Consider the following 23,169-nt stretch of genomic DNA (forward strand, 5'->3'; position numbering starts at 1 on the left):
CAGGTTCCGTAGAGCTGTTCTGACTCCATGTGCATGCCATGGCAAGAGTGCATCCACACAGCAGGCAGTGGTGGCACACACCCAGGCAGGCAGATCTCTGGGAGTTTGAGGCCAGCCTGGTCTACGGAGCTGGTTCCTGAACAGCCAGGACTGTTACAGAGAAACCCTGTCTCAGGAGGAAAAAACAAAGACTGCACTCATGTGTGCAGACAACACACAAACTATTAGAAAAAAGAAAGCACAAAAATAGAAACAACAAAAAGAACAATCAAACTTAACAAATTACTGCTTCGAGCCTTCTTTTATTAAAGAAATTATTATTTCTCCACTTGGGGCATGGAGAAGACCCAGGACCTCTGCACACGAGGCTGGCGCTCTACTACACAGCCACAATCCTAGCCTCACTCTATCACTGCCATTAATATGTTTACTTATTTTCTCAGACCGGTGACACAGTGGGAGCCTCGACATCTACTGGACATCTACTGTCTACTTCTCTTGTTATGCCCTGACTTCTGCGGCACTAGCCACTTTCCCACGCAACAGCACCATGAAGATGTTTAACATTCCAAAAGCTTTGTTCTCTCATGATCTACACAAAGACCCAAATTTTCACTACCAGAGTAACAGGGAGCTGGGTGGGATGGTACACAGGTGTACCTTCAGCATTTGAGTGGCTGGGCAGGAAGGTCAGAAGTAAGTGCACTGGGGGGATGGAGAGGTGGCTCAGTTGTTAAGAGCAATGGCTGTTCTTCCATAGGTCCTGAGTTCAAATCCCAGCAACCACATGGTGGTTCACAGCCATCTATAATGGGATCTGGTGCCCTCTTTTGGCCTGCAGGCATACATGCAAACAGAACGCTGCATACATAATACTAAATCTTATTTTTTAAATATTAATTTATTATGTATACAATATTCTGTCAGTGTGTATATCTGCAGGCCAGAAGAGGGCACCAGACCTCGTTACAGATGGTTGTGAGCCACCATGTGGTTGCTGGGAATCGAACTCAGGACCTTTGGAAGAGCAGGCAATGCTCTTAACCGCTGAGCCACCTCTCCAGCCCCCCATAATAATAAATCTTAAAATAAGTAATAAGTGTACCCAGGCTACATCGAGAGAAGCCCCATTGCTCCTGCCTTGTGCTTTAGATGACTCACTGGAGTTAATACTGAGCAAGCTAAGACGCTAGGAAAAGGGTTGTCTGGGTATTAACAAGCAAATGGTGCCTTAAAACCTGGGTGTGGCTCCTGCCAGGCTGAGTGGCAAGGACAGGCACACAACACACAAGCTAAGCAGGCCCTCTGCTCCTGTACCCCCAGCCCAAGGTATGATAAGAACCTAAGACAAGATTGCATCCTGCTCTCATCTTTGGTCCTGATGGCAGAGGCCCCAGGGCAGTATCTGCTCAAAAGGTATTACCCCCCTTTGGGGAGGATCCAACTTTATTTTAGAAACATTTATAAATTGTTGGCCCATGTTCCCACTTGTTGACCCTATTCCCAAATCAGCTTCTTCATTTTCCACTCTATAGACTAGCCTGCTCGGACTCAGACACCTTCATGCCTCTGCCTCCCGAGAGCTGAGATTAAAGGTGTATGCCACCCTCGCCCGGTCTCACCTTCTTTTTAGACACCTTTTTAACACCTCAAATGTTAACTTCCTCAGCAATAAGAGGGACGTGCTTATTCATTTAGCATGCCACTCCAGCAGGTGCCTGGACATAATGGGCTGGTGTGGGAGCTGCCTCGAGTCCTGTCGTGACTTACCAATGTTCACTGAGTCTTCCCAGTCTTCCAGCACTTCCGTGACAACGAGCACATACACATACGTCCTGTGCTTCCTCTCCTGGTTCTGAAGGGCACAGAAAGGACAGAGGGAGAAGCTCTCCTCAGTGGGTTGAGATGCTTGAAGAAACACTATACGCTGCCCGGAAACACAACGCTCTCTGCTTTTGTTGTTTTGTCTGGTTCCACCAAAATAGAGAGCACACCCTTTGGACAGACTTTTTTTTAGTGTGCATGTGTGCATGTTTGTGTACACATGCACAAGTGTGTGCCCATGAAGGCCAGAAGATGGTGTCTGATCTCTGGGCTAGACTTACAGGTAGGTGTTAGCCACCAGATGTGGGTGCTGGGAATTGAACTGTAAGAATAGCATTTTTTTTTTCTTTTTCTTTTTGGAGATAGGGTCTCACTATGTAGCCCTAGCAGTCCTGGAAACTGCTATGTAGATCAGGTTTGGTGTGGGACGATTGTCTATATTCTGTCAATTATGTTTTAAATAAATGCTGATTGGCCAGTAGCCAGGCAGGAAGTACAGGCAGGACAACCAGTAGAGGTGGGTCAATGAGAACAAGAGAATTCTGGGAAGGAGGAAGCCTATTCCTCCGCAGTCCTGCCCAGACACCTAAGAAGGAAGATGTGACCTGCCCTGCTGAAAAAGGTACCAAGCCATGTGGCTAACATAGATAAGAATAATGGGCTAATATAAGTTATGAGTTAATAATAAGCCTGAGCTAATGGGCCAATCAGTTTATATCTAATGTAGACTCTCTGTGTGATTTTCTCTGGGACTAAGTGGCTGGGGAACCAGGCAGACAGGAACACCCCCACACACACACACAATACAGGTTGGCCTTGAACTCACAGAGTTCCACTTGCCTCTGTCTCCCTGGGGTGTGTGGAGATTAAAAGGTATACCACCATACCCAACTAACAAGCACTTCTTTCTCCCCGCCCCCCCCCCCTTTTTTGAGATAGAGTCTCTCTACAGTCCTGGCTATCCTGGAATTTACTATGTACACCAGCAGACTGGTCTTGAACTCACATGGACACTTGAACTCACTGGTCATGAAGCCTCTGCTTCATGAGTGCTGGGATTAAAGGTGTGTAGCAGCATGCCTGGCTGGCAGGCACTCTTAATAGCTAGCTGAGCCATCTGTCCAGCCTGTGTCACACAGCTTCGCAGGAATGTTGTGACTTGGGAAAAGGAACTGAAGAGACTGTGGTACGCAGGGCCATTGTGCAAAGGAGCTGCATGAGGCCTGCATCCTCTCTCCCGACTGTACAGACCCTGCTCCTTTCTGTTCCCATTCCTCACTTCCTGATAACTCCTTCCACATCCAGTTTCCCCATCTTCTCTACTTTTCCTCTCACCATGGAAGAAAAGGAGGACCAGCAAGAGGGGGAGAAACAGTACTCTGTTCATGCTAGGGCCTGAGTTTAATCCAGAACCCATAAAAGAAGCTGGGCATAGAGGTTAAGCCTGTGATCTCAGCCTGGGAAGGTGGGAACAGGGGTTCCCTGGCTCATCCCAGACTATCTGTTGCGTTCCATGCCAGTGAGAGACCCTTTCTCAAACAAAACAAAACAAAACAAAACAAAACAAAACAAAACAAAACAATGAAACAATAATGGCAAAAACGCTAGCTGTCTCCTAAGGAATGACACAGGAGGTCGTCCTCAGGCCTCCAGGACAGTACACACGCATCCACAAACAGACAGGAAAAGTAAAAAGCAGAGAATACTCATGTGCTGTGCTGCCTGCTCGGACACTCACGAGCCGCAGAAGGCCCTTTCCAAAGTCAGGACAGCGTGGCTCTGAATGACTCTAGAGCAAAGGTATTAAAGACTTACCTCAAAAATTCCAACCAGTCTTCCCAGTGTCCCTTTCACTCCAGCCTGAAAGACAGAGAAGGAAGAATGAACACAGTGGCACACACTGCTCTTCCAGAGGACCCACATCTGCGCCCCCACACCCATGCCAGGTTGACTCACAACTGCCTGTAACGACAGCTCCAGGGGATCCAATGCCCTCTTCTGGCATGTGCACACACACACACACACACACACACACACACACACACACACACACACCAAGCATCATGACTGTGCAGCCTGGGAGGACTCAGGTCTATCCTGTATGCCACACACGGCGTGGTCACAGCAAGACACACTTGAGGAGGAAGAGGGCCCTTCATAGCTCTCGTCTTTCTCAGTGCTGAAGAGCCCGCAAACAGCTACACCAAAAACATGCTGAGCCAGGAAACAAGGTGGGTGACAGAGGGACAGCAAGGACCAGGCTGGGGTGTAAGCACGGTACATGATAGCATGAGCCTTAACTGACATGCCTTGGCTGTCTGTGTACAAAAGACTGCAGCAGAGTTCAGAAGCCTACAGCACCCACAAACCATCCACACACAGTTGTCCCAGTGACATGTCATGTCAGAAATGAACACTGTGATGGGAGTAATGGGGAGAGCACGTCAACATGGCGGCTTCCACTCTAGAGGCACGTCATAGCAAAAACTAACAGTGTGATGGAGTAATAGAGAGAGCGCACCAACACGGCCATTTTCACTTTCTTTTTTCTTTGTTGTTTTGTTTTTCAAGACAGGGTTTCTCTGTGCAGCTTTGGAGCCAGTCCTAGAACTCATTCTGTAGACCAGGCTGACCTCGAACTCACAGAGATCCCGAGTGCTAAGATTAATGGTGTGCACTATCAGCACCCAGCTAAAGATTTACTTATTTATTATGTCTACAGCGTTCTGCCTGCAAGTATGCCAGAAGAGGGCATTATAGATAATTGTGAGCCACCAGGTGGCTGCTGGCAATTGAACTCGCGACCTCTGGAAGAGCAGCCAATGCTCCCAACCACAGAGCCATCTCTCCAGCCCATATGCACGTTTCTTCAAGAAGTCAAAAATTTGTAACGGAAATGATCTAACATTGAAACTACAAATCAATCTATGATCAAAATATTTTAAAGCCTTATTTACTTTATTTTTATGCATATGAATATTTGCCTACATGTCTTTGAACCACACACATGCCTAGTGCCTGCAGAGGTCAGAAGAGGCATCAGGTCCCCCGGCCCGGCCCACAGCTAGAGCTACTGTGTGAGCCACCACACGGGCACTGGGAACCTTCAGGCCTGGTTTTCTCTGCAATCCCAACAGTGCTCTTCACTCCAGAGCCACCTCCCCAGGCCCTCGACGTGTGATTCTGAAAACACAAAGAACTTTTCTTCCCTTTTTCAGTCAGATACTCAGATAGCCCAGGCTGCTCTTAACTCCCTCTGGAGTTGAGATAACCTTGAACTCTAACCCTCCTGCCTTCACCTCCCAAATGCTGGGGTTATAGGCAAGATCCTCTATTAGTGTGGTGAGAACCAGGTTTCATGCACGCTAGAGGCGCACAACCTGAGCCACCTCCAACTGTGACAGCTGCATTTTGTGCATTGAGCAACAACACAACTCTCTCTGTCAGAAGAGGCTGGGAATAGTAGAAAGGTGTTTTCCAGAACGACGTGGATGTATTCTTGCGAAGTCTGGTGTAATTCAAAATACACTGTTGCCTGTTAACAGGGTATGTGTCCACTGGACAGAGCCTATCTAAAGTGGGTCAGCCATCGTTCTACCACAAGCAGAGGCAGGCCAGGTGTGGTGGGTCATGCCATCAATTCCAGCAGCACTTGGGAGGCAGAGGTGAGCAGATCTCTGGAAGCTTGAGGCCAGCCTGATCTAGTTTCAGGCCAGCTAGGGCTACATGATGAGATTTTTATCTCAAGCAAGCAAACAAACTCAAACAAATATTAAATATAGAAACAATCCTTAATTTACCTTTTTTTTTTTTACTGATATTTATTGAGCTCTACATTTTTCTCTGCTCCCCTCCCTGCCTCTCCCCTACCCCTTCAACCCTCCCCCAAGGTCCCCATGCTCCCAATTTACTCAGGAGATTTTGTCTTTTTCTACTTTCTACTTCGCATGTAGATTAGATCTATGGAAGTCTCTCTTAGTGTCCGCATTGTTGTCTAAGTTCTCTGGGACTGTGGTTTGTAGGCTGGCTTTCTTTGCGTTATGTTTAAAAACACCTATGAGTGAGTACATGTGATAATTGTCTTTCTGTGTCTGGGTTACCTCACTCAAAATAATGTTTTCTAGCTCCATCCATTTTCCTGCAAAATTCAAGCTGTCGTTATTTTTTTCTGCTGTGTAGTACTCCATTGTGTAAATGTACCACATTTTTCTTATCCATTCTTCAGTCGAGGGGCATTTAGGTTGTTTCCAGGTTCTGGCTATGACAAACAAAGCTGCTATGAGCATAGTTGAGCACATGTCCTTGTGGCACGATTGAGCATCCTTTGGATATATACCCAAAAGTGGTATTGCTAGGTCTTGAGGAAGGTTGTTTCCTAATTTTCTGAGAAATTGCCACACTGACATCCAAACAGGTTGTATCAGCTTGCATTCCCACCAGCAATGCAGAAGTGTTCCCTTTTCCCCACAACCTCTCCAGCATAAATTGTCATCAGTGTTTTGATCTTGGTCATTCTTACGGGTGTAAGATGGAATTTCAGAGTTGTTTTGATTTGGATTTCTCTGATGACTAAGGATGTTGAACATTTTCTTACATGTCTTTCAGCCATTTTAGATTCCTCTGTTGATAATTCTCTGTTTAGGTCTGTATTCCATTTTTTTATTGGATTATGTGATCTTTTGGTATCCAATTTCTTCAGTTCTTTGTATATTTTGGAGATCAGACCTCTGCCTTTATGTGGGGTTAGTGAAGATCTTTTCCCATTCTGTAGGCTGTCGTTTTGTCTTGTTGACCGTGTCCTTTGCTTTAAAGAAGCTTTTCAGTTTCAGGAGGTCCCATTTATTAATTGTTTCTCTCAGTGTCTTTGTTGCTGGGGTTCTATTTAGGAAGTGGTTCCCTGTGCCAATGCGTTCAAGTGTACTTCCCACTTTCTCTTCTGTGAGGTTCAGTGTAGCTGGCTGTATGTTGAGGTCTTTGATCCATTTGGACTTGAGTTTTGTGCATGGTGATAGATATGGGTCTATTTTCATGCTTCTACATGTTGATATCCAGCACCACTTGTTAAATATGCTTTCTTTTTTCCATTTGATATTTTTTGCTTCTTTATCAAAGATCAGGTGTTCGAAGATGTGTGGATTGATATCTGGGTCTTCTATTCAGTTCCATTGGTCCTCCTGTCTGATCTTATGCCAGTACCAGGATGTTTTCAGTACTGTAGCTCTGTAGTAGAGTTTGAAGCCAGGGATTGTGATGCCTCCAGAAGTTCTTTTATTGCCCAGGATTGTTTTGGCTATCCTGGGTTTTTTGCTTTTCCAAATGAAGTTGAGTACTGCTCTTTCAAGGTCTTTGAAGGATTTTGCTGGGCATCACTTACCAGCTTTAAAAACTGGAACTTAGTAGTTTCTCATTTCAGAAGCCAGGCATAGTGACTCACACTCAGGAGACTGAGATATATGGAAGCCTGGCATGAGTCTGAGGACAACCTGGATCACCCTGCCCAAAACAACAAAGAGAAAAAAGAGGATTTCAGGGTTGAAGAATAGCTCAGGTGGGGTGTCTGCCGAGCATAGAGGCCGGGTGTGATGCCCAGCATCACAGATACAGAACAGAGAGACTCGCTAGTGCAGAAAGGGTCTTTATGGAGATCTCCCCTGGGTCCACTCCTTCAAACCATGGATGTCTTCACAGTTCTTAGAAGCCAGCTCTCGACTGTGAGTCTCCAATGCTGCCAGTAGTGTGAACTCGGGTATTTTTACCACCCACACGACAGAGAATGCAGGTCTGGACAGGCGTCAGCACAGCACCTGACAGCAGCCTGGCTCAGACATCTGACTCAGACACATGGAAATGGAGTGCAGTCAGGCATTGGTGCAGACTTGTTCAGTCACCTACATGTCAAGCCCCAATCCAGAAGGGATTGAACACTAAGAATCTGTCTTCGTCATCCATGAACAGAGACTGCTTCCTTGAACTCCAACAGCACATGGTACGGAGCTGGGCTGGGTCAGAATGCTGGCCTAGCATGTGGCAGGCGGGCAATTTAATCCCCCACAGTGCAAAAGCAGCCAAACACAAACCTGCCCCAAACAAATATACTGTGCACATTCTAGTATTTTCTATCTAGGATTAGGCTGGCCTTGAACTCACAGAGATCTGCCTACCTCTGCTTCCTGAGTGCTGGGATTAAAGGCATGTACCACTATTGCCCAGTTAACAAAAATAGGCAACTGTCTTTTTATTTTATTTATGCTATTTTATTATTTATTTGTTTGTTTGTGGCAGGTTCTCTATGTGGTATTCTTGGTTGGCCTGAAACTTGCTATGTAGACCAGGATAGCTTTGAACTCACAGAGATCCTCCTGCCCCTGCCCCTCAGTGCTGGGATGAAAGATGTGCACCACCACACCCAATAAGCTATCTATATAAAAGAAAAACAAACCAAAAACCCTGGGGCTAGAGAGACAGCTCAGCAGTTAAGAGCGCTGACTGCTCTTCCAGAGGACTGGGGTTCAAATCCCAGCACCCACATGGCAGCTCCTATAAACCCAGTATCTGAACCTTCACACAAAGACACATGCAGACAAAACGCCAGTACACACAGAGTAAAAAATATAAAAATACTATCTTTTTCTTTCTAATTGATACTTTGCCTGCATGTATGTCTGTGTAAGGTTGTCAGATCCTAGAGTTACAGACAGCTGTGAGCAGCTATGTAGTTGCTGGGAATTAAACTTGGGTCCTCTGGAAGAGCAGCCAGTGCTTTTAACCGCTGAGTCATTTCTCCAACCCCAAATCATTAATATAAATACTTAACACACACACACACACACACACACACACACACACACACACACACACACACAGTGTCCTTTTCCTTGAAGGGATTCTGTACTCCTATGAAAGCGTTTGAAAAGGCTAGGCCTGTCTCTCCCATACGGGTGCAGAGCTCAGAAAAGCACAAACAGGTAAGGCCCACAGACCAGCTTTACCGGTAGCTCAGGTGGGCCAGCTCTTTCCGAAGTGGGGTTCCCTCATGATAGGTGTCTGGCAGGCACAGATGCCATCTCACCCTCACTATCAGAGCACCCAGATTCTGTTCAGTTTCAAAATGCACCTCAACTGGGGACGGCATGCCTGAGCAAGGTACCCAGGGATGCTGCACGGGACCCATTAGTTCCCAGCAGATCACTTGCGGGAAAGATTTGCTACCACTCTAGGGAGACTGGACAAAAAGAAACACTACATGTCTTGCACGTCAGGCAGGGACCTGAAACCTGGAAGACTGCAGATATCTTATGACCCTAAAGCGAAGGCCAAAAAACCCAGTGAGACACTAACCTAAAGCTGGGACCAGGGCTGTCAACACCCAAGTAGCCAACCTTGGACAACTCAGGGTGGAGGCGGGCGCTAGTCAGAATGTTGATCTGTGGCTGACAGCTTCAGCTACTTTCTTGATTCAAAAAGCAGTTTTCCAGCCAGGCGGTGGAGGTACACGCCTTTAATCCTAGCACTTGGAGGCAGAGGCAGATGGATCTGTGAGTCTGTGACCAGACTGGTCTACAGAGCAAGTGCCAGGACAGTCAGGACTGTAACACAGAGAAACCCTGTCTGGAAGGAAAAAGGAAAACCAGAGGTGGAAGCTGAAGCGCTCTGAAGACAAATCCGTAAGAGTTAAAGAGCTGTGGCTCGAAGCTCCCTGTGGAGGGCAGAAAGCTCAGCCCCAGAGGAGCTTCTGGGGGCAGCTCTAAGTCAAGTTCTGCAGGACACCCAGAAATAGGACGAGGTCGTCAGCACACTGCACTGGCATGTGCATCTCTGGCAACTACTGAGGGAAAAGACCACTGAGGCCACCAAGAAATAAAAGGCCAGCAGAGGGCCAAGAGAAGCAGCCCATATGTTTTTCCTTTCAATGAAATATTTTAAGCATCAAACAAGAATGGGGCTGGGGAGTTAGCTATTAGCAAGCATATTCAGCTCTTGCAGAGGATCTAAGTTTGTTGTTCCTAGCACCCACATTAGGGAGTTCACTACTGCCTGCAACTCCAATTTTAAGAGATTGCATGCCTCCTGGCCCCTGTAGGAACTTAAATTCATACAATACACACATTCATTTAGGTATACCCACATAAATAAAAAATACATCTCTTAAAAAAGAAAATTAGTAAAATATTCCTATTGTCACTTAGTTGGCCATTACCAAATATTAAAATGAAATCTGAGGGTTTAAAAACTATACACACACACACACACACACACACACACACACACACACACACACACTCCTCACCCCGAGACAGGATTTCTCTGTGTAGCCCTGGCTGTCTTGGAACTCACTCTGTAGACCAGGCTAACCTCAAACTCACAGAGATCCACCTGCCTCTGCCTCTCAAGTGCTGGGATTAAAGGTGTGCAGCACCACTGCCTGGCATATTTCTTATTTCGTTTGTGTATGTACCCAAGCCATGGCATGTGTGGAGGTCGGGGACAGCATTGGGGGTCGGTTCTCTTCTGGCACTATGTGTGTCTGAGGTGTTGAACACAGGCTGTCAGACTTGGTGGCAGGCGGATGTCTGTGCACTGAGCCATCTTGCTCGCCCCAGGAATAACAGTTAAAGCCACAACCCTGGTGCCACTGCTCCTCAGCTGTAGAGTGCTCACTGTGTTCAGGACACACCTACTATTAACAGAATATGGCATTTTCTGCAGGTTTCTCTTTATATAAAAAAAGAGACATCTTTTGTGACCTGCCTCATTAGAGAGTTTAAGTACGCTGATGCACACAGGTCCAGTCAATACGCTTGACCTGTTTAAAGAAATGACCACTATCTGTTATAAGGACTGGCTGCTTGTGCAGAGGACACGTGTTCAATTCCCAGCACCCACAAGCTGGTTCACAGCTATCAATAACTCTAGTTTCAAGGGATTGATGCAACACCCACTCTGGTCTCTGTATATAATTCACTTACACACGTGGAAAACACTCACAGAGACAAACCAAACCACTGGGAAAGCCCCTTCTGTCCACAGCGTCAAAGAGTCTCTGCAGGACTGAAAGTCAAACTTGCTCCCAATCCCAGCTCTCCCTGGGCCTACACCCTCTGGCTGACATGTGATGTGCAGCTCCTTCTTTCCAGACAGAACCTTCTGCTTCCATGGATCTAGCCTTCCATGATTTACTCTGGCTACAGTGGATCCAAGCTGAGGCCTCAAGGAGCTTTCCGATGTTTCTTCCTGGAATCCTGGCGTGTTTATGTCACTCTGCCTTTGTTAGACTCCCGAGGATGGAAGACCACAGTTTCCCAGTGTAACACAAATAATAAAAACCCGGGACAGATTTGGGGGTTCAAGATGAAGATCAGAAAAGCAAAGCAGACAAGCCACTAGAGAGCTTTCACCTCTGTGAAATCTTCAGACTGAAAGAGCGAGTTCCTGTCTCTCCTCTCTAGTGCTGGTGTGCACCACCACGGCCCGGCCTCTATGGTAACTAGTGTGGCTCCTTGGATGAAAGGTGTATGACACCACTGCCTGGCCTGTATGGCTGACTAGTGTGGCTGTTTTGCATACTGACTTCAGGTAAGCTTTATTTATTAAAATACAAATGAACTATCACTACCTCAGGTCTACAGCTTGTTAGTCTCTAACCTGAAGAGAGAAACTGGATCAAAAGCTAACACCACCAGGTGGTAGAGGCGCACGCCTTTAGTCCCAGCACTCAGAAGCAAAGGCAGGTGGATGTCTGTGAGTTTGAGGCCAGCCTGGTCTACAAAAGCTAGTTCTAGTACAGGCTCCAAAGCAACACAAAGAAACCCTGTCTTGAAAAAAAAAAAAAAAAAAAACCCAAAGCTAACTCTACAAGTGAGCCGTAGGACATCCTGCTACTTCAGGCCACTGACTGGGGAGTGGCTTGTGCAACAGCACTGAAACACACACCCTCATGGGAGCTGCCGTCACTTCTGTTCCTCCTCCATTCTCAGTGCTCATTGTCAGTTGAGCTCCATGCTCCCTATTTAGTCAAGATAATGAACGCAAAGTTGTATCACGCCCCTCTAGCCTTTAACCACAGGGCTTAACCCCATCCCTTAACCAAAGGGCTGGCTAAACCCCAGCCCTAGATTTTTTGAGTCAGGGGCTTGCTGTGTAGCTCAGACTATCCTTGAGTTCATGATCCCTCAACCTCTACCCGCCTAGTGCTGGGACCACAAATGAACATCACCATACCATGCTATCTTTAAATTAAAATCACACACCTTTCAGTACGTTCAGCAAACACTCAGCTGGGTTCTGTGTGGTGCTGGGACTTGAACTTGGGGCCCCATATGTTGTAGAAAGCACTGTGCTACTAAGCTTTGCCAAGCTGCCCTTGAACTTGCTGTGAAGTCAAGGATGAGCTTGAGTCTTTGCCTCACAAGCGCTGGAATGGCTCAGCATCTGTGCTGTGACCTGAGAATTCAGCACTCTATCCAGATTGTGCAGGTTTATTTTATTTTTACTGTGTGCACTGCTGTGTTTCTATAGTTAGGCATGTGCATCTTGCTTGTGCAAACTAGCTTAGAAGTCAAAGTCTTCCCTACAGGTCTCAGTGAGATCCTTTTCAAAACCCAAGGTAGAGAGCCAAGAAACACCCACTCCCGCGCACACAAGTGCACACCATAGGAGATCTCTCTGAGATGAGATACAACCAGACTCCAGATTGACTCCCTGTGCAGTAAGCTCTGCTAGGCAGCTGACCTTTGTAGCGTCAGTGAGCAAAGAGGAAGCTGCTGACTCTGCCTTTCAGGCAGATGGAAACCCTTATCTGAGCCCAGTGTCCTGACCGTGGAGCACCTGGAGGCAGGGGCTGCAGTCAGTGTTTGCTGAAGTCACTGTGAACCCATACACACCCTTCCTAGTGACTCAAGATCCTTCCTGGAATGTGGAGCTGGATAGGAAAGCAAACACAACTGTTCTGGAAGACTCTGCTGGACTCGTTTCACTGAACAGGAGACTGGCTGTTATCCCAGTAATTCAACCTCTATTCAACAGGCTTCCAGCACAAGCTAGTCCAAACACAGCACAATGCTCTCTAAGAGCAGACTCTAATCTCCGTACTTAGCTACCGAATTAACTGCTCACCAGTGGGTGCCGTCCAGTTATGTGGTAAGCTGAGGAGAAAGAGGGTTTTCCTTTCCTTGTTTCTTATTTAGGTTTTGACACAGAGTTCTGAGATAAGCAGGATAACTGAACTCTTGGCCCTCCTGCCTCACTGTCCCAAATGCTGGGAATACAGGAGCGAGGCACCTTTCCCAGCTCACAGATCATTATTCCAGTTTTTGGTTGGTTTTGTGTTTTTTATACAAGGTCTCCCTCTATGTAGCTCTGGCTGTTCTAGACCTTGCTGTATAGGCTAGGCTAGCCTCAAACTCATTGAGAGCTACCTACCTTTGCCTCCGGAGTGCTAGGATAAAAGGCATGTGTCAACACATGGCTATTTCAGTTGTTACACGGCAGACAGATCATTTGGGTAGTTATTTACACTGAAGGTGTGTTATTGTTACAATACTTTTAAATTCTCCAATCCCATTAAATTGGTCACTTCTATGACTAAGGACCTGCTAGCATTTAAGGGAACACAAATGACCAAACTTACAAAATTCACCCTACCTACAATTGGGAGGTAGGGAAGATTTAATTGTTGACAGCAAGAAAACCCGGTTTGGTATCTTTGGTGCTTAGTTTAGAGAAACAAAATAATTACAATAATTACAGCACTACTGTAGAGTGAGAGGACAACAGAGTGGCTCTAACTTAAAAAACAAAACAAAAAACAGAAAAAGGAACTGAAATGGAGGTTCCTATGGACAAAGCTCAGATGCCCACTGGTCTTGCAAATTGGCAGGTTACAGGGGCAGAAAGCTATGGCTAGAGTAAGGATCCATCCACCCCTCACCTCCATACCCACTAGCCAAATCACTCACACTATACTTAAAGCCTTAAAATCACCAACAAAAAATGAGACGCAGATATGAGAACAGCAAGATCTTATCATGTAGCCCTGGCTAACCTGCAACTCACAACGCGGACCAGGCTGGCCCTGTGCTCACAGAGAGCCACCTGTCTCCGCCTGAGTATGGGGATGAAAGGTGTGCACTGTCACGCCGAGCCTGGCTTTTTACATTTTTATCTATTACTTCAAGAGTGCATGTACACACACTCATATATAACAATGAGAATACAGAAATAGAGAACAACTTGTAAAATTTGGTTCTTTTCTCTACTATATGGGTCTGGGAGCTGAACATCAATCTGGCGTGGCAGAGACTGTCCTTACAAGCTGAACCCTTTCTTTTTCTTTGAGACAGGGTCTCATGCAGCCCAGGCAAGCAACTCTGCTACCTGGAAATCACTATATAAACCAGGCTAGTCTCAGACTTGTAGGATACCTGCTTCTGCCTATTTTCAGTTTACATTTATTATTTTGTGTGTTTGCACCAAGCTCCTAAGTTGGGGTCAGAGACAACTGGCAACTGTGTATTAGTTACAACACATTTACTCTAGAAAGAGGAGTTAGGTCATCGGTCAGCAACCCGGGGAAAGGCTGGCAACTGCAGTGTGTGTGCAGAAGCCCCAGTGCAGCTCCTCCTCCTCACCCTGTCCTCTGTGTACCCATGCTTTCTGTGCATGAGTGTGTGATGTATGCAGGCCAATGTTGAGGGCAGTAGTCAGAGCCACATCAGGTGTCTTCCTCAATCCACCATTTTAGTCTGAGTTTCTTTTGCTGGTTTTTTTTTTTTTTTGTTTTGTTACGTTTTGTTTTCTGAAAGACAGGGTCTTACTGTTACTCTGGCTGGCCTTGAACTCACAGAGTTCTACGCGTCTCTACCGCTAAGTGTTGGGATTAAAGGGAACACCACTGCACCTGGCTCACTTGTTACTTTTTGTGTGAGTGCCAGGGATACTAACTCAAGTCCTCATACTTGCAATCACTTTACCAACTAAGCCATCTCTCAAGCCCCTCTCCCCACCCTTGGTTTTGTTTGTTTGTTGGAGGTATGTGTCATGGAGCTGAGGATGAACTAGAATGATCATCGCCCTGCCCCACCTCCCACATGCCAGGACTACAGGTGTGCACCACTTTACTGACAGAACGGAGTCTACAGACCTCAGATCTATACCAAAGCAACAGAATAAACCCCTACAGAGTTGTTAGGTTGTTTCCTAACTCATTTCTCTGTCTGAAAAAGTGCCTAAAAGACTACAGAAGGAGGCTGTAGCTAACATAAATCAAATTCTAATCTATGTTTGCAAGAACACTCAGTGACACCTCCTGCTGCCACTAATCCCCTCTAATGTACTTCTTGTTTGTCATCAATCCAAACCAGCCTAGCTGATCCCTAGACAACCCAAATTGCCACCAAGGTATATTCCATTCTTCTGAGGGTTAATACTGACTGCTACCTGGTCAGGCTTCAGAGTGCCTCAGGAAAAAAAGCCTGTGGGCATGTGGTGAGGGATTACCTAGATCAGGGTTTGGGGGTGGGAAGACCCACTTTACCCATGAGTGGCAACATCCCAGGAGCTGGGGTCCTGGGTTGAGTGAAAAGGAGAAGGGAGGTGAGTACCGGCACTCACCCACCTGCTTCCTAACTGTGCTGCCATGCGACCAAACGCCCTAAGCTCTTAACCACTGAGCCCAGTCTCCAACCCTGAAAGACAGGCTTTCTCTGTGTAGCACTGGCTATCCTGGAACTCATTCTGTAGACCAGGCTAGCTTCAAACTCAGAGATCTACCTGTCTCTACCTCTGGAGCATAGAGATTAAAGGCATGCACCACCACTGGCTGGCTATGCCCTGACATGAGCATGTATGCGCTACAGATTGCGTGTGGAAATAAGAGGACACCTTTGTGAAGCTGGTTCTCTTCTTACATCTTCATAAGGTTCCGGGTCAGGGACTGGACTCAGGTCAGGTTCACACGCAGGCTTGCATGGTCAGTACGTCTACTCACTGAGCCATCTTGCCAGCCTTAGATACTTTCATCCTCTCAATACTTCTGGAATACAATATGGGGAACGACACCTTCTTCGTCTGCAGGAGCACAGGCAGGACTGCAGGGCTATGCCGGCAGACAACTGGCAGCAGTTGAAATGCTAACTCAGGGTGTCCTCCCAAGACGGGCATTTTCAAGCATCTTATAACTATTTCATTCTCCCCTCTTCCTCCAAAGGGGTGCTATGTACTTTCCAGGGAGCATCCTCCCCTGACTCCTCAGCACACTTCCTACTGGAAACACCTACTTCACTGCATCTTGGCTGCCCTGTGTAACAGAAAGGGCTCAATGTGTGACTCTCAAAAAGCACAGAGGTGGTAAGATGGTTCGGCAGGGAAAGGCACTTGCTGACAAAGTTCACGACCTGAACTCGATCCTCAGAACCAGTTCCTGTGACTCTCACACATGCAAGAGCATAGCACGGCTGAGCCTATAAGCACATTTACAGGGGGGATGGGAGGGGAAGGAAAAACTATCCAGCCACACAAGGAAAAGAAGAACTTTCCAGAGCTAGACATCAACCCAAATGTGTGCTGTACGACAGAACTGTCAAGCCACTGGCAAGGCTGCAGACAAGCAGTAAAGCTGCACAGGTCCAGGCACATCTTCCCTTCATCTCTTTCATCTTCTCCATCTTGCCTGAATCCGCAGCTGCATGACAGTAACTCAAATATCACTTTGCCTTAGGCACCCTGAAAACGACAGAAGCCAACTAAATCTAGACCTGACTTCTGCAGCGCGGATCCTCCTAACTGGTCCACAGTCCCATCCTTTTGAAATAACCAGGCAAAGGTTCTGAGAGTCCCAGGCCTACAGAGGCAAAGTACAAAGTCATACTGCCCGTCAGGACCTACCTGCACCCTGAAAATCCTAAGACCTCAGATGCTGCAAGACATGAGACCCTCACTCTGCTCCAGAGCAAAGGAAAAGCATGTCATACTATTCTCTCAAATCTTCACATTTTTCAAATTCTGTGTGCATGTATACCTGCAGGCCAGAAGAGGACACCAGATCTCAATATAGATGGTTGTGAGCAGTCATGTGAGTAGTGGGAATTGAACTCAGGACCTCTGGAAAAGCAACCAGTGCCCTTAACCTCTGAGCCTTCTCTCCAACCCCATAAGTAAGTGGATTCTATGAGTTTAAGGCCAGCCTGATCCCCTGTCTCAAAAACCAAAATAATAATAATGATCAACCCAGGCAGTGGTAGAACACGCCTTTAATCCCGCACTTGGGAGGCAGAGGCATCGGGTCTCTGTGAGTTCGAGGCCAGCCTGGTCTACAAGAGCTAGTTCCAGGACAGGCTCCAAAGCTACAGAGAAACCTTGTCTCAAAAATCCAATTTAAAAAAAGTAATATTCATAATAATAATGATAACAATGATAATAATAATATTTTATCTTCTACTGGTCATTCTTTTATTATTTCTTCTATTTTATTTGTGAGGCAGAGACCCCCCCTTTGGCTCCTATGTGACAGACTAAAGGTGTTTATTTATTGAGACAGTGTCTTGCTATGTATCCTACCTGTCTTGGAACTCAATTCTCTATATAAACCAGGTTGGCCACAAATTTACAGTGATCTTCCTGCTTCTGCCCCCAGTGCTGGGATTACAGGAATGAAACACCATAGCATGCTGGTCATTCTGAGAAGTTTCTGAAAGCCGAGCTATCACAGGCAGAGGCTCTATCACAAGCACAGTCATCCTTGGGCAGAAGTTTGTTTGAGTGTGATCTGAGAAATGGCTCTGCAGCACCAAACTCAATCTGCTGGGGGATTCAGGGAGAAGAATCCTTTCCTTCCAAATAGAGACCTATGAGGCACACATGCAGACCCTGATTTTGAAGGGTCTGAGGATGGAACAGTGCTGGCCAGGCTACAGCCACAAGGAGACAAGCCAAGGCAAAAGCCAAAGAAGCAAGAACAGTGAAGACAAGAAGGGAGGACTGAGATGTAGCTTGGAGAGAGACAGGCAGGACAAGAGTGACAGAGCCTGAACCCTAGAAGAATGCTCTGGGTATGAAAACTTTCACGTGACTTCAGCAAGCGCAAAACCAGTAAGAATGCCAGGCAGGTTTCCGCTGTTGTTTGACATAGGGCCTCACGTATGTAGCTCAGGCTGCCTGATTCACTATGCTGCCAAGGAGGACCTTGAACTTCTGGTTCTCCTGCCTGTGCCTTGGTAGTGCTAGGATTATAGGCATGAACCACAACCCCAGTTTCTTCAGTGTTGGGGGTTAGTTAAACTCTGGGCTTCAGGCATGCTCAGTAACCACTCTGCAAACTGAGTGACATCCCTAGCCCACAGAATCTTTTTGCTTGGTTTTGGCAATACTAGGAATTGACCCTTGCACATCTTAGTCAAGCCCCTTGCCACTCGCTGAACCGTATTCACAGCCTGGTATGTCCTAAGTGCTATTTTATATGTCTATAAAATCAGGCTTAACTCCCTCTACAACAAGCAGCTAGATTTAAAAAAATATTATGTGTGGCAAGGAAATACCCGAGGACAAGAGAACTCACACTGCTGCACAAGTCCTAAGCGAGGCTCCATGGAAGAGTTGAGCACAGTGCTGCCACCACAGGCTGAGGAGAAACACCAGCTGCTTCCTCCTGCACACTCTCTCTCTCCAAGAGGCTAAGAGCTCTTCTGGAGAGGAGAGACTACTGGGGACTGACCCCTGGGTCTTGCACTCACTAGGAAAGTACTCCTCCACCTGAGCCACATCCCTAGCCCTCCTGGGCTCTAAGTTCTCAAACTAAGGGAACCCAGGGCTCACAATTTGACTTTTGTTTATCCTGGCATATCTAGTAAGGTGTAGCGGTGTGGTCAAGGACACAGCCCGTGTATGCTGCACACGATATGACTAGAACCCTAGCGTCCCTCGAGCTGCAGTCACCAGCACTAGCTCACTAGCCATGGTGACAGGAGCCAGGGCCCCGTCTCCTGTAGGTAAAAGAAAGAGCTACACTAGCCAGCTGGCTCCTGTTAGCACTGATACCTGATCTATGACAAGTACCAGAGATGAAGCTGGAAGAGAGCCACAGACATCACTAGATACACGCGCTACTGACAGCCTTCCTCCTACAGAGAATGCTGACAAACACTGCATGTCAACACTGTAGCAGCAGGGAAGAGGTGGCTATTACATGCTCTCCCTGATCACAGCACACCACTCAGTAGTACCCACAGGCCTCTGCACGTACCTCCTCGCAGACTTCCCGGACCGCTGCCATACTTGGCTCCTCCTCGGGCTCCATGCCTCCTCCAGGGACAATCCATCGGTCTGGATGGCGGCTACTGCTCACAAGCAGCACCTGAAGTCAGAGGTCACACGGAGGGTTAAACATTCAAGAAAACACTCACAAATCAGTCCAAATAGAAAGAATTCCACAGTAACTAAAAAACAGCTCTTGTTTACACCCACAAATAACTTTTTTACGAGGTAGTGTCTCGTGTTGGGAACAGCAGGCACGCTGCCCAGTACATGCCAAGGGCATCTGCTGGAAACCACTGCGGGCTGTGGTCTTTACCCTCCCCTCACACCCAGCTGCCCATCTCATCCTTCTCCCCTCCATTCTCCTCCTTCTCCTAAGCCCTGGGAAAGCAGAACTGATGAGCTGACAAATAGAACAGATGCACTGACAAGCCTGGAAAAGCTGAGACAGAGGGCCAGGAAATCGCAGTCCTTGTCTGTGGACGCCAGCACAGCCACACCGCTCTCCCCCAGTGCATGGCACACCCCGAGAGCTGAGTTCACTCTCAGCTCCGGAGCAGAACTTCAACTACTCACAGTTGCAACAACAGCTGACAAGAGCAGCTCTTCTTATGACTTTTTAAATGTGATCATTTTATGCGCACAGAGGTATGTCTGTGCGTCATGTGCATGAAGGCCAGAGGAAGGTGTCAGATCCACTGGAACTGGAGTTACAGACAGCTGTGAGCTGCCATGTGGATGCTAGGATCTGAACCCGGGTCCTCTGGAAGAACGCCCGGAGCTCTTTAATTGCTGACCCATCTTTCCAGCCCTGGAATTCTTTTATTTAATTTTTTAAAATTTTATTTATGTATTTTTTAGGTATGCGTACTCTGTCTGCACATATGCCTGCACGCCAGAAGAGGGCATCAGATTCTATTATAGAAAGATAGTTGTGAGTCACCATGTGATTTCTGGGAATTGAACTTAGGAACTCTGGAAGAGCAAGCAGTCAGTGCTCTTAACCCTTGGAGTTTTTTTTTTAATTAATTTATTTATTTTTTGATTTTTCGAGACAAGGTTTCTCTGTAGTTTTNTATGCGTACTCTGTCTGCACATATGCCTGCACGCCAGAAGAGGGCATCAGATTCTATTATAGACAGATAGTTGTGAGTCACCATGTGATTTCTGGTAGACTAGGCTGGCCTCGAACTCACAGAGCTCCGCCTGCCTCTGCCTCCCGAGTGCTGGGATTAAAGGCGTGCGCCACCACCGCCTGGCTGAGGTTTTTTTTTTTTAATTTATTTATTATGTATAGTGTTCTGCTTGCACACTAGAAGAGGGAACCAGGTCTCATTACAGATGGTTTTGAGCCACCATGTGGTTGCTGGGACTTGAACTCAGGACCTCTGGAAGAGCAGCCAGTGCTCTTAACCACGGAGTATCTCTCCAGCCACCCACCCCTCTGCAGAGTTCTTTTTTAATGCATACTATTCTTAGAAGTTCTGGCTGGGTATAAGTAAAAACAAATATTTTTTAAATCTTTAATAAAATGAATAAATCACTTAATAAATGCATATGAAATAAAAATCTACTAGCTAATAATTCCATAATGAGCATGGTGAAGCATGTCTATAATCCCAGAGTTTAGGAAGCAGAGGCAGGAAAATCAAGAGCTCCTGTAAGGGGCTCTGTCCCAGCAGCAGAGAAAGGAACCAATACAGCTCCCAACCCAGGAGTCATCTCTGCTGGGATTGCCCCAGCAAGGAGGACTTCTGCTTGTTCTAGAGCTACACTGGTTACCGTGTGTGTGTTCTGTCTGCATGTATGTGTATGGAAAAGGATAACACTGAACTGGAGACATGGCTCAGCAATGAAAGGCACTGCTCCTCCTAAGCACCTCTTACAGAGGACCCTGGTTCAGTTCCCAGTAGCCACATGGCAGCTCACAATGGTCTAAAACCTTCTTCTGCCCTCTGTGGGCACTGCATACATATACATGGAGGCAAAGTGTCTGTCACACAAAACAAAAATAAATAAAATTTTAAAGGGGGAGGCATCAGACCCTGGAACTGAAGTAACAAACAGTTACGCGCTGCCATGTAGGTTCTGGGAACTGAACACACAACTCTGGAAGAACAGCAAGAACCCCAGCCCCTCTGAGGAGTTTATTAATACGATTATACCGTAGTTTACTTAACCAGCCTTATTCTTTTGATTTTTGTTTGTTTTTCAGTGTTGGAGCCCAAACCAAGATCTTCTGCAAGCTAGGGGAGTACTCTGGCACTAAACCACAGCCCTGCCAGCCTCCTGATGCACACCATGGGTATTTCCAATTTCCTGCTGTAGAATCAAGCTGCGATAAGCAGTCTTTATGCTAATCATCCCACACGTGAGCGAACTAGTAGACGTCACAGTTTACCCCACGAATTCTCACTCCAGTGAAAAGTTTATAGTGAGCATTAAGGTCTCTTAGCTACTTTTCTATTGCTGTGAAGAGACACCAGGATCAAGAAAGCATTCCATTTGGGGGGGGGGGGGGGGGGGGGGGGGGGGAGAAGAGAGAGAGAGATCAAGCTTCCTAACTGGGAATGGCGTGGGCTTTTTAAACCTTAAAGCCCACCCCCAGTGACATACCTATTCCAACAAGGCCGCACCTCCTAATCCTTCCCAAACAGCTCCACCAACTAAAGAAATCAAACATTGAAGCATAAGCATGCAGTGGCCATCCTCATTCAAATCACCATATAGGATCTGATTTTGGAATGTTTCCCAGGATCTCATGTTTTCACAGCACTGAGTCCCCCACTTGTGGCATTTTTTTTTTTTTAGAGTGTCAGAGCTTTTTGTTGAGTCCTGGCTGGCAGAAATGTGCTTGGAGAACGCCTTTGAAGGCTATGCCTACTCCACGTCCTGGCCTGTGTGCTCAGCTTCCCAGTCTACTGTTCTCTCAAGAGCATCTTCCACCATGCAGTCTACCCTGCTGTCTCTGCATCATGGACCAAAAGCCATACGAAACCATGAACCACAATGACATTTCCACCTGTGAGTAACTTTTGCCAAGTATATGGTCAGTGTAATACAAACACAACTAATACAGAAAACTGGTTCCAGGAGAGAGATCAATGCAGCAACTAAATATGACCATACTGGTTCTTAGGCCTGGGTTTGTGGGAAGAAAGTGGAAGAGGTTGGAAGTGCAGTCTTGGAATCCGGGACCACTGTAAGCTGTTGTTCTTAACTAAATTTCAATTGTTCAATTTTACCAATAAAGACAAAGGAGCCAGATGCTGGGTGACAGCTCAGAGGGGCAGAGAACGCATCAGCTCACCTTCCTCCTTTGCCAACATCCCAGAAAAAGTCGTCTCAAATGAAACTTCTCAAACCAATGTCTGTCCCTTCTACTTCCTGTGCATCTCCCTATCTGTCCTCCTGACTACCTCTTACTCTCTGTAACATGAGGGTCGGATTGTTGGGGTTTCTTTCCTACCCAGTTCCCACAGCCGGTAAATCCCAAATCACACAGAGTTCTACATAAGTTATAAACTGATTAGCCCATTAGCTCAGGCTTCTTATTAACTCTTATAACTTATATTACCCCATTATATGTTAGCCACATGGCTCGGTACCTTTTTCAGCAGGGCAGGTTACATCTTCCTTCTTCAATGTCTGGACAGGACTACAGAGGGAGCTTCCCTCTTCCCAGAATTCTCCTGTTCTCATTGCCCTGCCTCTACTTCCTGTCTGGTTGTCCTGCCTGGCGACTGGCCAATCAGCGTCTATTTAAAACATAATTGACAGAATACAGACTTGTCCCACACCAACTCTTTATGGCTTTTTCCTGTCAACTAGTTGCTTGCTCCGCCTCTTGACCTATGGCTGACTTTATTTGAAGGCCCTGGATATAAAAATACAAACCAATTTCAAAGACTTTTTTCCACTTAGAAAAGGGGCTGAAGAGATGGTTCAGCGGTTCAGAGCACTGGCTGCACTTCCAAAACAAAGGTCCTGAGTTCAATTCCCAGCCATCTATGAAATCTGGTGCCCTCTTCTGGCACATACATGCCAGCCAGCAAAACACTGGATACATAATAAATAAATAAATCTTAGAAAAAAGAAAAG

At 46.6% G+C, this 23,169-nt stretch overlaps 1 protein-coding gene across 1 annotated transcript in view; it reads right to left on the bottom strand.

Moving 5' to 3' along the window:
- Window positions 1–23,169, bottom strand: part of Nudt3 (nudix hydrolase 3) — a 44,925-nt gene that overhangs the window by 1,386 nt on the left and 20,370 nt on the right. Inside the window, exons 2-4 of the mRNA XM_050141345.1 lie at window positions 19,058–19,168; window positions 3,640–3,684; window positions 1,771–1,855 (exon numbers count right to left, since the gene is read on the bottom strand). Coding sequence (XP_049997302.1) covers window positions 1,771–1,855; window positions 3,640–3,684; window positions 19,058–19,168 — 241 coding nt within the window. The remainder of the gene's footprint in view (window positions 1–1,770; window positions 1,856–3,639; window positions 3,685–19,057; window positions 19,169–23,169) is intronic.

Source organism: Alexandromys fortis, unplaced genomic scaffold (assembly GCF_014885135.2).
Source record: "Alexandromys fortis isolate MF-2015 unplaced genomic scaffold, M_Fortis_MF-2015_v1.1 scaffold_9, whole genome shotgun sequence".
Classification (NCBI taxonomy): Eukaryota; Metazoa; Chordata; class Mammalia; order Rodentia; family Cricetidae; genus Alexandromys; species Alexandromys fortis.